The sequence below is a fragment of the Cibotium barometz genome, chromosome 13 (genome assembly GCF_041138505.1).
Source record: "Cibotium barometz isolate CiBa-2024 chromosome 13, ASM4113850v1, whole genome shotgun sequence".
NCBI lineage: Eukaryota > Viridiplantae > Streptophyta > Polypodiopsida > Cyatheales > Cibotiaceae > Cibotium > Cibotium barometz.
In genome coordinates, this window is record NC_141058.1 from 49,671,615 (window position 1) to 49,687,721 (window position 16,107).

The 16,107-nt window shown below is 50.6% G+C and overlaps 1 protein-coding gene across 2 annotated transcripts in view; it reads right to left on the reverse strand.

Moving 5' to 3' along the window:
- LOC147632778 (fanconi anemia group F protein (FANCF)) overlaps window positions 1-16,107 on the reverse strand; it is a 98,099-nt gene that overhangs the window by 44,170 nt on the left and 37,822 nt on the right. For both annotated transcript variants that reach the window (XM_086807647.1, XM_086807648.1), the window contains exons 2-3: window positions 14,102-14,200; window positions 13,771-14,006 (exon numbers count right to left, since the gene is read on the reverse strand). In XM_086807647.1, the coding sequence (XP_086663773.1) occupies window positions 13,771-14,006; window positions 14,102-14,200 (335 nt within the window). The remainder of the gene's footprint in view (window positions 1-13,770; window positions 14,007-14,101; window positions 14,201-16,107) is intronic.

Below are 16,107 nucleotides of genomic sequence, written 5' to 3' on the forward strand. Positions count from 1 at the left end.
CGAGCACGCGTAAAGACATTGAGGCTTATGTACGTGCATGTGTTACTTGCCAAAAGGTGAAATTTGATAGGCAAAAACCTCCAAGTTTGCTTCAGCCATTGCCTATTCCCTCGCAACCTTGGGAAAGTATTACGATGGATTTTATTATGGATTTGCCTAGATCCCAGCATGGGAATGATGCTATTTGGACCATTGTGGACAGGTTTAGCAAGCAAGCTCATTTCTTGCCCGTCAAGAAAACCATTAAAGCTGATCATATGGTAAAGCTTTTTCTTACTAATATTTTCAAGCATCATGGTATGCCTAAATCCATTGTTGGGGATAGAGATCCTAGGACTACTAGCCTCTTCTGGAGGGCTTTATTTGATAATATGGGTACTAAACTTGAGTTTTCATCAGCTTATCATCCCCAAACGGATGGCCAAAGTGAAGCTGCAAATTCAGCCATGTTGGATTTGTTGAAATGTTATATGGCAGATCAAAAGACTGCATGGGAGAAGTATCTTCCACTTGTTGAGTTTGCCTACAACGATACAATCCATGCCTCCACGGGAAAAGCTCCCTTTCAGATTATTTATGGCAGAGTGGTATTGCCACCCATCCTTCGTACAAAGGATGAGATTTTTGCAGCTGATGAATATATTCGTGACTTGGATGTAGCCTTTGGTCAGGTACGGACAGCCATTGCAAGATCTCAAGATAAGCATAAAATGGCTGCTGACAAGCATAGAAGGGACATGAAAGTCAAAGAAGGTGATTGGATTTTGCTGAAATTTGAGAAGGCTAGGCTTCGGAAGAGGCCAGGACGAGAAGGATCATATCCTAAGCTTTCTCCGCGCTATTATGGACCCTTCAAGGTGATTCAGAAGATCAATGAAGTGTCATACAGGCTTGCTTTACCTAGTCATTGAAAGATTCACAATGCTTTTCATACAAGTCTATTTCGGAAATATGTGGGGCTAGATCCTGATGAGCCTGAGAAGATCCGCCAGAGATTGAAGAGCTTGAGGAGATCCTCCAGCCAGAACAGATTGTTTTTCACAAGGAGCAAAAGCTACCTGCACGAAAGCTTTCCAGGAGATACCTTGTGAAGTTTAAGAATTATTTGCCTATTGATGCCAAGTGGGTAAATGAGGACTATTTTGTTGATTATCCACAGTTTGTTGCAGGCATATCTTGAGGCTTTTCAGTTGAGGACAACTCTTTAGAAGCCCGGGGGGATGTCACCAATTGGCCGACCATTTGGTCCATCTCCAGTTTTTGCGTCTCGTTCACTTGAGGCCAGGCCGGTGTCTCATGTGAAGAGGCCAATATTTTGCTGACATGGACGGGAGCCAGACTGGTGCCACCCGTGTGTTAGCAGGATGGTGTCATATGGACAGGAGCCAGACTGGTGCCACCCGTGTATGACCTGGACTGTGTTCGACCCATGGGATTGTCACGCCATGGAAGAGCCAGTATTCGTGCCGTGTTTTGCCTATGGGACTGTCACTCCATAGGGAGACTCGTGCCTGGAACTGTGTCTTACTGTCACTCCATAGGAAGACCAGGTTTTTATGTTTTACGTCGTGCCATTTTTGTGCCGACATATATTTTGTACTTGTTCCATGAACGGGAGATATGTCCATGATACTACTTGCACATGCACTCATGTTCTGCATGTTTGAAACTGTTTTCGCATGACATGTATTTTTGTGTTTGCTTGCTTGACGTGTTACTTTTACTGAGCGGGGACGCCTGCCCGTGAGTCGTGAAGTCTGCTCTGTCTTCTGACGAGTTTTAGTGCATGTGAACAGGTGGTAAGTATATTGCACATGTTATTTTAATATTTCCTATTCCAACCTTCTGTTTTATAAGGTCACTTGTTCACACTCACTTAAAAGTGGGCACCCACTTCGGGGCCAAGGTGGGGAGCCCCACTTAAGTGTGTGTGGGAGTGGGCATGGTCACCTACCACACCCCTTTGGAACTGGCCACCCACATGCAAGCGTGGGGGGGCCAGCCAAATCACTATTTGTTTTCTCCCTCTCCAACCTTAATAAAAAGAAGCCCCACGATCACCTTGGGGACATGATTTTGGTGCGCCTCCATCACCTTCCGTTTGGCTGCGCTCCATCGCTTGCTGACGGGCTGAGCAAAATTCAAAGGCGGCTGTGCTCTGCCGGCGCATGCTCTTGATTGGCGCTTCCTTCTCCATCGTTGCTGGCGACTCCACAGGCTACAGGTGGCTGCGCTAGTCCTTCAATGGGCTGTACTCTCTGCACTGTAGGCTGTTCGACTGTATGCTGCGCAGGCTGCTGTGTATCCTCCTCCAACCGGCGGCTGTACTCTCTGCACTGCAGGCTGTGTACTCTCTCTCTTCCAGGCGGCTGCAAACTGCACGTGCTGCGCCTGTCCTTCAGTAAGGCTGCCCACCATCTACTGGCGACTGCAAACTTCACTTGTTGCGCCTGTTTTCCAGCCAGCAGAACCCTGCCCTCAGGCGACTGTGCTTGTCATCTTCTCTCCACGCTGCAGCCAGGCATCTCCTCCCTTGCAAGTGGGTGCTCCTTCTTTCACAGCAGGCGGCTGTGGCCTTTGCGGTTGTACTAGTCTTGGTGGTTGCGCTAAGTTCTCTACGAAGCGGCTGTGCCATCTCAACAAGGTTGCACGTCTTCTCCACTGGCGACTACAAGAGGACTTCACATCTCCTAGGTGGCTACACTTTCTACACGAATACCTCGGGTATTGGATTTCCCTCTGCCATCGACAAGTGAGTGAATTTTCAGATTTAAATAAAGTACTTTGTGTTAAATCTAATAAGGGATTCATTCCCCTCGGTAACACCCGTTCGGTGCCGGGTAGTCCAAGCTCTATTGGAAAACCTCGGTCCAAAGGTGCTGAGATCGGGAGAGCCAGGCGTTGTACGAGAGCGCTTGTTTGTGCGTGGTCTCGGAACACCAGTGAGGCGCTCTCCGCGGAGTCCAGTGAAAGCACAGGACCGTAGAGACTGGACCACGCTAGTGGTCGTTCTGCTTCGAGCATCTACTTCGAACGTCGACTTCGAGCCTATTTGTTTGGTACTGTATTCATATGTACATGGACATCATCTGGTTCTTGGAACCCATGGAGCATTGTATTTGTTAAATACTCCCAATAAATATATCATATATTGAGGGGGGGGTCGGCCCGTTCCGGCCCCAGTGCTGGTGTCCATCTTTCTATTTCATTTCATTTCAATTTCAAGTTGAATTAAGTTGTCCATTTCAAATTGTGGTTTTAAAGTTGTGCTATTACGCATGTGGGTGTCCAACGGAGTCTTCCCACTTGACGGGATTGGTTTCAGCTGACATCACTGCTTAGTTAAAAGGCTTAAGAGAGTGTTCCCATGTATACACTTACTCATAAGAGTAGGACTATATGAGGGTTATTTAGGAGGAACACATACACACACATAAAGGGCGGACACAAGGCAGACTACGAAACTCAACAAACCCCCCTTTGGAGTCAACGAGGAGCTATGTGGGTAGCCTTCATATTCATGATGATTTGGGCCCACAATTGTACACGTGATACAAAAGATCACAACGTACCAACACCTAAAACTCTCATTTCAGGCCTGATAGGAGCTTGACCACACATGAAATCCCTCAGCTCCTAGAACTAGCCACCCCTCACTCTATATAGAGAGTAGTTTGATATCATAGTGGAAACACACACAGACTAACAAAGAAATACACATTTTCGATGGACTACCCGGCCAGAGGATCCATTATTGACCCAAACAAAAAAACATGCATCCTCATGATTGTAGCAACTAAAGCATTCTGTGTTGCGGATGTGGAATCTTTTGGAACATCTTCAGGATCTTCATCTTCCTCTGCAATCAGGTTGGCATGGTCCTTTTCTTGTTGCTATGCCATCTTCTTAAAACAAGTGTCCTCCGTGTGAGACCAAGCATTCTGCAAAATGTGCATTTTATGTCCTTGTCTTTGAGCTTGCTCCTCCAAAGAGTGGTTTTAGAGAGGAAAGATTTTTCTAAATCAAACACAACCACTTCTTCTTCCTGAAGTCTCCTGTCTTTGTCATTGGCATGGTCTGCAACCACTTAAGCGCATGATGATCTGTCTTAACTGTGACATCTCTCCAGTACAAGAAATGTTTCCAATGCTTAAGCGCTACCATCACCCCCAATAGCTCTTTGTCATACACTAAATAATTCTTTTCGGCTACATTCAACTTGCAGCTATAATAAGCCACTGGCCTACCATCATGCTATAGAACAGCTCCAATGGCTAGGTTACTTGCATCGGTAATCACCTCGAAAGAATAATCCCATGATGCCAACTTCAAGACTGGTAACTCAAAGGCAACTTTCTTCAATGCTTGGAATGCCTCTAAAGCCTTGCCCTTAACGGACACTTTCTAGTGACGAGTCTTCACACCCTTGACCAAGTCTGTGAGAGGTGCGGCAAGGTCAGAAAACTTGTCCATATGTGTGTTGTAGGCCTGACAAAGACCCACAAATGAGCGAATTTCGTGGGCTGTCTTAGAAATATCTCAATTGAGTATGGCCTACAACTTTTTAGGATGGAGGCTAATACCTAATGAGCTAAGTAATGTATTTCCAAAACTCCAAACTCACTCTTCTTGGCATTGATAAACAACTCATTGTCATGCAAGAGTTGTAAAACTTTTTGCCACATCTCGCTCGTGCTGCTCTAGAATCCTTGAGAAGATAAGGATATCATCTAAAAAGATGAAGACGCATTTGCCAATGATATCCCGAAAAACCCGAGACATCACCTTGTTGAACGTCACTGGTAAATTGGTGAGTCCAAAAGACATCACCACAAACTCATAGTGCCCTCGCTCAATCCTGAAGGCGGTTCCCCCCGCTGCCGCCTGTTCGCCTTCCCCCCCGCTGCCGCCTGTTCATCATCCCCCCCCCCCGCTGCCGCCTGCTCGCCCCCCCGCCTCTTCGCCTCCTCTCGCCCGCCTCCTTTCAGCAGCGCCCCCCCCCCTCCTTCTCGCGTTGTCGCCGCCCCCCCCCCCCCCCCCTGGGCCTCTCCTCCCCCCCTTTTTTCGCCGCCCCCCCCCCTCCCTCCTCTGTCGTGCTGCTTTTCACCCCTTGGGGGTTTTTGTTTTTTTTCCCTCTTCGTCATCCGTCCTTCCGCCTCTTGGTGTGCAGCCCGCTTCTTGCAGGTTTTCCGCTTTCGCCTCGCCTTCGCTTGAGCTTCAGACTCTGATGGAGACTCCTCCCGCCTCGCCTCAGAGGGACTCTTCCGCAGCCCCCTCGCCCGCCCCCGAGGTCATCCCCATCAGGCTTTCTCTTTCGCCGGAAGAGGAAGCGAGCCTCACCGCAGAGGTGGAACGCCTTCAGGCTCACTCCACCATCTGCCGTATAGTCGGCACTCGCCCCAGCAGAGGGGAGATCAGGGATCTACTTCAGGCTCGCCTTCTTGCAGATGTGGGCAAGATCCTTGATGTACAGCTCTTGGGCCGGGGACATTATCAGATCGAGTTCGAGGCCGCCCAGAGCGTTGCCAAGGTCCTTGCCATGAGTCCTCTGGATATCAGGGGTGCTCGGGCTTTCTTCAGGCCTTGGCAGCATGGATTTGACCCAGCTGCGGCGGAGCAGGGAGAGCGCCTCTTCCATATTACAGTTTGTTTCCCTGGTCTCCGCCGGGAGTATCTTCCGCTCCTCTCCAGGCTCGGAGCATTGGTGGGCTCGGTTCTTGAGACGGGCCCCTCAGCAGCTTCAGTGGTGGCCAGAGCAGCTGGGCTACCTTCGGTCAGAGTGTTGGTATCTGACATCTCCTCCCTTCCTAAGGTCATTCAGCTACCTAGGATAGGGGGGGGGTGGATAGATCAGAGAGTGGAGTTCTCGGGGCTCCCGAACCAGTGCTTCATTTGCAGGCAGGTCGGTCATTTGGCCAAGGCCTGCCCTCGCAGGAGACCTCGGCCCTCACCACAGCAGCAGGCCACGGATGGCCCGCCCACAGATTCGGCTCGGCAGGCTGCCTCAGGGACACCTGCTCAGGCCACAGAGACCTCGGAGTGGCAGCCTGGACAGGGGCGCCGTCGAGGGAGACAGCCACAGCAGCACGCCCAGGTACCGCTGCAGCAGCAGCAACAGTCTCAGCCTCACTGGGTTCCCGTGAGGAACAGATTTGCTCCCCTTCAGGAGGAGACCCCTGCAGCGACCGAGGACCAGGAGATGCCAGCTCCCCCTCCTTCACCTCCCCCACACCCATCCCCTCCCACCGCCTCGCTTCCACCATCGCCTCCTCCCGTCCCCGCTCCGGCCTCGACAGCGGCTCCCCCTCCTCCTCCCTCGCCTCCCCCTCCTCCCCCTCCGCCCGCCTCGCCTTCCCGGGAGGTTCTGGCAGCTCCCTGGCGCTCACCTGCAGTCCGGAGGGCGCTGAGCACTGACCTCGCTCGAGCATCACAGAGGAGACCTATGCCGATTAGGGCCTCACGGATTTCATCTATCCGCAGTCGGCTGAGTCGCCTCGGCATTCGACAGCGCTCGGCGGCGTTTGATTATACCTTCACACGGCTTTTTGGAGCAGAGGGCCCCCATGAGCCAGCACCCATCCGAGTGCATGTAGTGATACCTCCGGCCCGCGGGGAGGAGGCACTAGACTCAGCGGTGGCCTTCTCGTTCCCTCTATGTGGACCTTGTGATCGGGAGTGGACTCTAGAGCTCGCTCTCAGCACGTTGAAGACTCAGGCAGTTGAGTTTTCTCATCACATGAGCGATTTGGAGGTTACAGATGTGCTAGGCCGACTTTGGGAGTTGGCTCATTTTGTCTTGGATCCCGGGGGTGTGGATACATCCGGGATTCGGCATTTGGTCGTGCGCATAGTTGCAGATTTGGCACGCGACCCAGGATATGTGAGTATTCACGAGGTTACTATGTCAGAGCAGGAGGCAGTCGCCATGGGTCACAGCCACTGGCGCCTGATCCGGGATTCTTGCAGTACACCGGGTGGGCAGACTCGCAGCCGTTCGGATGGGGACTACTCTCCATCCAAGCCGCTTGCGAAGGCCCGCCGCACGGCTGAGACAGCATCCACCTCAGTAGGACATCCATGAGGATCATCTCATGGAATGTACAGGGCCTTGGCGGAGCACACTTTATACGCTATCGAGGCTGCTTGAGGCAGGAGCTACAGAGATGCCTGGTTGGTGGCAGCATTGACATTCTGATGATGCAGGAGCACCACTTGGGTGAGAGCAGGATCCGGAGATATGGTTCGGTGATGCCTGGTAGATGGGACACTTTCTGGTCTGCAGGGTTTGGTCCTTTGGGAGGACAGGGAGGAGTATGCATGGTTATTGCAGATGCATGGCGGCAGGCCATTGTGGATCGAGGGATCATTGTGCCTGGTAGAGCACAGTATGTCATTCTGAGGATGCATGATGAGCTATTGGGTGTGCTCAACATCTATGCACCCAATCATGCTAGTGCCAGAGCAGAGTTCTGGACTCAGGTTACAGATGCATTGCCAGAGGCCGCACATTGGTGTGTTGGGGGAGACTTCAACATGCTTGAGGACCCGGCAGATAGGGTGGGAGGCAGTCATGTTACAGTGCACGGCACGGAGCTTGCAGCTTGGGACCGGTTTTGTATGACACTGAGGATCACTGATGCATGGCAGCATGGGGCTTTCTCCCGGTCTCAGGACAGTCTTAGTTTCTCTCGGTCGGATCGCCGGCAGGGAGGGACTAATCTATCTCGGATTGATCGCTTTTATGTGGGCGATTGGTTGGGGGAGCGAGGGGGCTCCGTCGGCATTCTTGCTGGCACCTCATTTTCAGATCATGCGCCAGTTATACTGACTTTGGAGGAGGGGACACGGGAGCCCAGCTTGCAGTTGAGGATCCCAGAGAGGGTACTTGCAGACCCCAGTCTCGCTGAGGACATTGAGAGGATCTGGCATGATAGTCAGTGCTCTGACCAGGATGCAGCGGGCCAGTGTGCCCAGGGACTCATTGATCTTAGCTCTTTTCTACACGCTGCAGCTTTGACACGACTGGGAGAGATTCGCGAGCGGGAGCAACGGCTGAGACGCAGCCTTGCTTCGCTACAGCGCCTTCAGGAGCAGCAGCCTGCATGTGAGTGGGTGGCGTCCCAGCTGAGCCAGGCACGCCAGGAGGTTAGAGAGGCAGAGGAGCAGAGACATGAGTTTTACTATCGTCGTCAGGCCTCTCAGTGGACGCAGCTTGGTGATAGAGTGACTGGGGAGTTTTTTGAGATCACTGGACCCCGTCATGCGCGAGCAGGGGTTCGCCAGCTTGGTAGACCGGATGGATCGATAGCTACTGAGCTCGGGGAGATCAGAGCCATTGCCACTGCTTTTTATCGTGACTTGCTTTCAGCGGAGCCAGCCACTGAGGATCGAGATGTATGCAGACAGACTGTGTGGGCCCATGTGCAGAGGAGGGTCACAGACCATATGCGCACAGTTCTAGGTGCGCCTCTGTCAGAGATTGAGCTTGCCGAGGCCTTGAGGGTCCTGCCGCGACATAGTTGCCCAGGGGAGGACGGACTGACGCCGGCCTTTTTTATGCGCTATTGGGACCTTTTGGGGCCAGGCCTCCGCAGGGGCTTTCAGCATGTTTTGGACACTGGGGTGATGCCGCAGAGCTTTTCAGAGGGCTTGATCTATCTTATCCCCAAGGGGGAGGGAGTATCGGATGATATTCGGCATTGGAGGCCTATTACGATCCTCAATACTGTATACAAGGTCTTGGCAAAGGCCTTGAGTTTGAGGATCCAGCCCTTCCTGGGGGAGTTGATTCATGCTACTCAGACAGGATTTGTCAAGGAGCGCAGTATCCTTGACAACATCTTTACTTTCTGGGAGGCGACGGCCCGAGCTAGGTTTCTTGGCGAGGACTTGGTCGTGATGCTTCTCGATTTTGAGAAGGCATACGATAGAGTTGATTGGGGATTCTTAGAGGGCACTATGTTACGCCTGGGCTTTGAGCCAGGATGGATCAGAGGGGTGGCAGCTTTGTATTCCACAGCTCGCAGTCAGGTGCTGATTGCAGGAGGTCGGGGGCCGAGTTTTGAGCTGACCAGATCAGTCCGTCAGGGGTGTCCTCTCGCCCCTTTCCTTTTTCTCTTCTTTGCGGAGGCTATGAGTATGTATTTGACGACAGAGGAGGTTGGTTTGAGAGGACTTCAGCTCCCAGTCCGGGGGGAGGATTTGCTTGATGCTGAGTTTGCAGACGACACGGGCTTATTTTTGCATGGCCAAGAGGCCAATCTTATTCGGGCAGAGCAGTCGCTCTAGGTTTTTAGTGCAGCTTCGGGAGCATTGATCAATTGGCGCAAGACAGTGGCCTTTTGGATCAGTAGTGCTCCCACTCCGGCATGGAGTCCGGACCCCGGTTTTAGATGGATTCCTCCCGGCACAGCAGTGCGGTATTTGGGATGCCAGATTGGCCTCGATTTGTCACCTGAGCAGCAGATTGCCCCGCTTCTTCTGAGCATTCGGAAGAAGCTATTGTATTGGAGTACAGCTCGACTATCCTTGGCTGGGAGGGTGGTGGTGGCAAATCAGGTGCTGTTAGCGACTATGTGGTACATTACGTCTTGCTGGATTTTCTCGAGCTCTTGCATCAGCCAGGTACAGAGGCTAATCAGGAACTTTCTGTGGTCTGGGCAGGACGGTCAGCCAGCTCGGGCAAAGGTTGCATGGGCAGTTATTACACTTCCGCTGGCTCAGGGCGGTTTGGGCATTATAGATCCAGTCGATCAGAGTAGAGCCTTATTGGGGAAGCTTATTGTTCGGGGGTTGCTTCCAGGCGCTGAGCCTTGGAAAGAGCTCCTCTTGCAGCGACTGCAGGCCCGGGCGCCTCCTGCAGGGGGTACTTGGGCACCAGAGATTCGCTGGATATTCATAGAGATGAGGAGGACAGGCCTCAGTAGAGGATGGGAGGACAGATTTGCTTTGAGTATCCTGAGAGCTTGGGAGCTGCTGAGACCGGGGCTCTCTCAGCGGCCTCCGTCTTGTGTTGAGGAGCGGGCCAGGCAGCCGCTCATCTGGAGCCCAGCGGTTCGTACAGAGCAGGGTCATATGCTGGGTTCTCGGCCTCGTCTAGCCTGGGGACCTTTAGCGGCAGGCCCAGCTCGTAGTTTTGGAGACTGGCAGGCTTTCTGCAGTCTACCAGAGGAGACCCAGGTGGAGAGGCTGAGTCACTTCAGAGGGGGGTTGATTATGAGGGATGATATTCAGGAGGCACTTACAGAGGAGTGGTTCACACCTCTCGAGCCAGTGGCCCCACGGTGGATGGGTGCCTTCACACAGTTGGAGATCCTGATTGCTGTCAGAGCTAGCACTAAGGATGGCAGATGCCTCTATTATGAGATTCAGGATGAGGGCCGACTCCAGAGAGTGGAGGTGGAGTCGCCTTTGGTTGCAGAGTGCACCTTTCAGAGGATTCGGGTAGTGGCTGCCGCTTCTCGGAAGTGGCATATTGACCCCGACCCTGCTGACGTGCTCCCGGATTGGCGTATATGGGCATATGCAGCGCGCCCCTTGGCCCGCCTACAGTGGGACCCCGGAGAGTACGAGTGGCATGATCCTTATGCATCCCTTGAGGCCACAGAGATCACATTTTTCCAGTATACTGTTCGGCTGGGACGGCATATTTTGACGGCGAGGAGGACGGTTTCTCCAGCGGCAGCGGGGCATTGGCGATTGCAGGGACTATCACAGGAGTTCCTGGAGGATTTCTGGGCTCGGCTCTGGGCTAGTCGACAGGCCCGCAGGATCTCGGCTTTTCAGTGGCTGGTCGCCCACAGGGGCTCAGCAGTTGGCACTTGGCTTGTTTACAGCGGTCTTCCGGCGGCCTGCGTCCGATGCGGCCACCCTATGGAGACACAGAGACATTGCCTTTGGGACTGCCCTCAGGCACAGCAGATTTGGCTGCGGATGCTGCGTATTCTAGCCCCCCTCTCTCCAGAGGGTATGTTTACGTGGGGTGCCGCTGCTTGGTCGACTTTGTCAGGGCCTGCTATGGGCTATGAGATGGAGCAGGGCAGTCAGGCCATCAGATTTATTAGGGGCCAGCCTCGCCTGGTTCCGGCACCGGATTTCTCGTCCGCCAGCTGGACACAGGAGAGGGATGTACGATGGGAGCTTCTCAGCAGCCTCACCATCTGGTTCACCTGGAGGGCCCGGTGCTTCACGGCCTTTGAGGGGAGATTAGAGCCACCAGCAGAGACTGTTCGGGGGATTTGGCAGGAGTTGATCCACACCCTGCGAGGACAGTACGACCGCATCCGGGGAGACTCGGATGAGGCGATTTTACGGCGCCAGGCCTTTCATACCACTTGGCGCTGCGGCCCGTTCTACACCCTACACACGGGATCCCCCCGTTGGCACTACAGGCCACCTGTTTGGCTCTTTCCCCCCCCCATTGTATGATTTAGCCGCTCAGTCCTTTAGACTGATGCTTGTATTTTGCAGCACCTAGGGAGAGTCTCCCGGGCTGCCATGATGTATTCACTGCTCTTCTCTCTGTTAGGAGCAGGAGAGATCTCTTTTGTAGCCCTACGGGCGTTTTTTACATAACTAATGAAAGGATCTTTTCTCGGGAAAAAAAAAAAAAAAAATCCTGAAGGCGGTTTTTGGAATGTCGGCCTCAAAGATTTGAACTTGATGGTGGCCACTCTTACGATCCATCTTAGAGAAAAATTTAGCACCATTGAGACGCTCTAGGATGTACTCTATTCTCGGCATGGAGAATCTATTGTTAACTATGAGCTTGTTTAGCGCCCTGTAATCCACACATAAGCATGTGGTCTTATCCTTCTTTTGGACAAACGGGATGGGAGTGGCAAATGGGGAGGAGGAAGGCCGGATAAATCCAACCCGGAGTAGCTGGGATAACTGCTGCTCCAGCTCGCCCTCCAATGCTTTAGAAAGGCAGTAGGGGAGCTTGCTGGTGGAAGGCTCTGAACTAGGAACCAACTCTATGCGATGGTCCTCAAGTCTACTGGGTGGGAGGTCATCTTGCAACATAATGTCCTTGCATTGAGACAGGAGACCAACCATCCTCTGCTCCAATGTGGGTGCTATCTAAACAGCATTAGATTGAGAGCGGACATAAATCAACGCACACTTTGCTCCTTTTCTGATGGCTTGTTGGGGAAAATGAGTGGTATTCCAGGAATGCTCCTGTCCCCGCGAATCTATTCTTACATATATCATGTAAGAAGTGCATGTGGATCATGCACACGTGTCTAACTGTTGGTAGGTGGACATTTGGTGCCCATCACATATCAATCCATCCTACATAGAAGGTGTCCTCAAAAGCCCAAAATTCATTGTCACCCCAACAATGAAGTCTCCCTACCACATTTCCTCCTTTCCTTTAGGCTTTGTTTTACCCAAAGAATGAGGTGATGAGTATCTATTGCTAATAATGGTCTCTCTAGGTGTCATCAATCTCTCCCAAGGCTACTGCACCTCAAGGAGCAAGAGGCCCAAGCATCTATGATGAAGGTATCGAATAAATTATAATAGATGCCCAATATCCTCTTGAAATAAGCAATGATACCTACCCTATAAATAGAGCATCAGAAAAGATAGTGCTTCTCCATCTCGATCTCCCCTATCTAGCATGGCTTGCAGATACTACAAATTTGTTGAATAATGAGATGGCTTAATCCATGTCCAGAAGATATAAGGTTTGAGGGCATCCATCCGGATAATCCAGTTCAGCTCCTGTTTGCAAAGCTGATAGTTAAGAGCATCAAAAGGTGGTAATGTACCCATTCATGTGCTTGGAGAAGAGCCATCTAAAGGTCCTCTAATACCAACCAGTTCCGATGCTAGCAAACTGTCTAGATGAGGCAAGTACTAGGTAAACAATCAGCTGCTAGGGATCCAATCCAATGGAGATATGTGACTATTTGGAAGATTGTGCCAACCTCAAGGGGTGAAGCTCCAAACTCCACCAAGATGATTTCATGTGGCACTAAAGGCTTGCTCCTAATGAGCTTGGAGAACATCATAATTTGCAAGCTATCGATTCTGGTCCTTTTGGGTTAAGGTTAGACCCTAGAAAGGTGCCCCATACAGCCAACGAGGCGAGTAGCATAGCGGTGTAGGGTTGCGACTCACAAGGGGCAGGTCCTGAGTTCAAATCCCCACCGGCCCCCAATTGGCATATCCGGCCGCTTTGTGGCCACAACTGAACCGCCTTTGGGTGGGAGCACATGCATGGGTGGGAGACCATGCCGCCTCAGGCAAGTTGCTACTACATAAGGATCTACTCATAGAAAGGAAAAAGGAAAGGTGCCCCATAAATAGCCATTGGGCAGACCATGGACTCTTTGAAAATAAACTAGAAACATTCTCTCTCCGAATGCGGAAAGGAACCATATCTCTTGCTAAGTCTAGCCCTAGTAGCCTTCATCTGGAGAAGTCTGAGCCAGAAAAAACTAACCCCAAATACATGGAGGCCCTGCTTGACTCCAAAGGTGCTTCTTATCTCCTCAGACAACCCCACGAGAGATCTGGCACGCCCAGTATCTTGTCATAAAGAATCATTGCAGACCAAACCAGCTCATCTGAAAAATCGAGCTCTCAAAGCCTATCAAATATCTTTTTGAATGGAACAATAGAAAAACCTTTCCTAAATCTACAAAACAACAATAGACTTTCTCAAAACTACAATGTGCCCCCTTAATAACCCTGTCTTTTGTTGCACATGACAAATCAACATTGGGCAAAAGACTTGAAACAAGAGCTAGACCACACCACCTATCAAGCATTGGGGTTGCCAACTTTATCGCTTTTGATATAGACTTTGTGCTATCTATCGCCTTGAACCTCTCTCTTATGTGCTGCAGAACAACAACCCAGTCCTGCTGCTCACTATAAGCTGCAGCAATAAGAGACACAACCTGTCCATTGCATATTCCAAGGGCATGGCTCATTGTATAAATAAAAACCTTCTTAGCTTCTACAAGAACTTCGCAAGATAGCTTTGGTAGTCCCTACATGATACAAACAACTTGGAGATTTACAAAGCTATCCTGCCAGTAATAACATGATCAAAATTTATATGTAGAACCTCATAGCTTAAGCATACCTCAGGAAAAAAAGCCCCAAGCATCATATCTTCAAGAGCCATGTCAAGAGCTTGCCTCCAACCCTTGCCCTCCTTGGAAACAGGAATTTTCTTCATGATCTACACAGAAGGCGAAACAAAGAACCCACTTAATCTGCAAGAGTGTCAAATATGAGAAGGAAACAAGTGACATGCTAACACATACAAAGGAGATGAAGGTTCACCCTCATAAACTCTTTCCGCATTGCAGCTCTACTATCCAACATTTGGAAGGGGTTAAACACTAAGAAGAACAAGACTCACATATCTATAAAGCCTTGGAGCCCTTCTGTAAGTTGTGTTGGCCATGGCAAGGTGTGAATTCTTTACTTATGACAAAAAGATGTTAGTAATAATTCACACTGTTGGGGTAAAGACATTATGCCCACCCTTATAGTGTGTACAAGCCCATAAGTTATAGTACATAGTACACTTAGTACTTTTAATGTACTAAGTGCACTATGTGTACTAGTGCAATATACATGTGTGATAGGGGAGTCACACACTCACACTTGGTGAGTTGACTTATCCCCACAACTCTCTCTCTCTCTCTCTCCCTTCTTCTCTCTGTGTGTATGTCTCCCACATGAACTCATAACCCTAATTAACTCTCAGTCTCTCCCATCAACTGGTATCAGAGCTATGGTCATTCCCTCCCCTCCCTCTTCTCCTTGATGGCTGCACCCTGCTCTTCACACAGACATTAATCTGCTGAATTCTGAAGGTAGTCGCCTGCTGATTTCCATGCTGGTCGTACCCTGATCTGGTCTGGCCGTACCTGCTGTGAGTACCTGATGTACTTTTGCACCCTACTCCTCACATAGCCTTGCTTTTGGTCGCCCTGTTCTGCCCTGCCAGCAGGCCCTGGCTGCCTAGCGTAGGCAGCCAACAGCCAACAAGCGTGGGCTGCTTAGCTGCTGCCCAACCAACAGCCACGCTGCTCAGCGCACAGCAGCAGCACAGCGCTGTCCAGCCAGCGCACAGCTCGCAGCCAGACAACGCCCAGCTCAACAGCAGTCAGCAGCACGTCGTCCTCGCATCAGCAGTACCTTCAACATCCACACAGTCAGTGTGTACAGCAGCATCAACAGCAAAAATTGACACCCCCTTTTCTGCAACAGCATCAACATCATACATTCAGCCTGCAAATTGTAGAAAATCAAAAATTACCTGAGGTATTTGCTTCAATTTTTTGGAATTTGCATGTCCAATTTGCAATTGAGCAGGTACAATCATCAATTGAGCAGGTCAGGTGCCGAAATGCTCAATTTCTGAGCAAAATTGGCAAAATTGGGTGACATTGGTCACAATCATGATCAATTTGCAGGAAATTGGATGTCGAACTTTGGGGCTTTTGATGTAATTGTGCAATTAAGCATTCATACATGCTGTATGATGTGAGAAATCGCACATTCGGGCAAAATTGCAGCAAATTGCAGTGCAAATCAAGGGGCTTTTGTGCTGATTGGATTGATTTGCATGCAGGCAATCGCATTTGATGCTTTGGGCAATGTGTTGATGCCTGTCAAGCACTCAATGTGCCTGTAAATCAAGGGGCTTTCATGTATTGGATGTATATGTGGCCAGGGGGAAGCATCGTGAAGACTCTGGATGCCTTCATGTGCGTCAATGTACCATGTATGATCAGCAATTGATCTTAAATCAAGGGGCTTTTCAAGATTTTATGCTTGTTAAGCTTGGCAAAGCAGCAGGCAAGACTTTTATGCCTTGAATCCTCAGAAATCAGCTTGCAGTCAAGGAGCTTTTGCCCAATTTCTGTTCGGGACTGTTGTATGCAGTGTTCGGGACTGTAAAAGTCTGATTTTCACTCATTTGGACAGCCAGGAGAGCATTTATTGCTACTGTACCTGTTGGTACAGATTTGGTACAGCTTTGTACAAGTTTTGGCATGGCTGCACATTGATTTGAGTGAGGAAAAGGTTCATTTTCAGCTGCTATACTTGCCGGTACAGATTTGGTACATCATT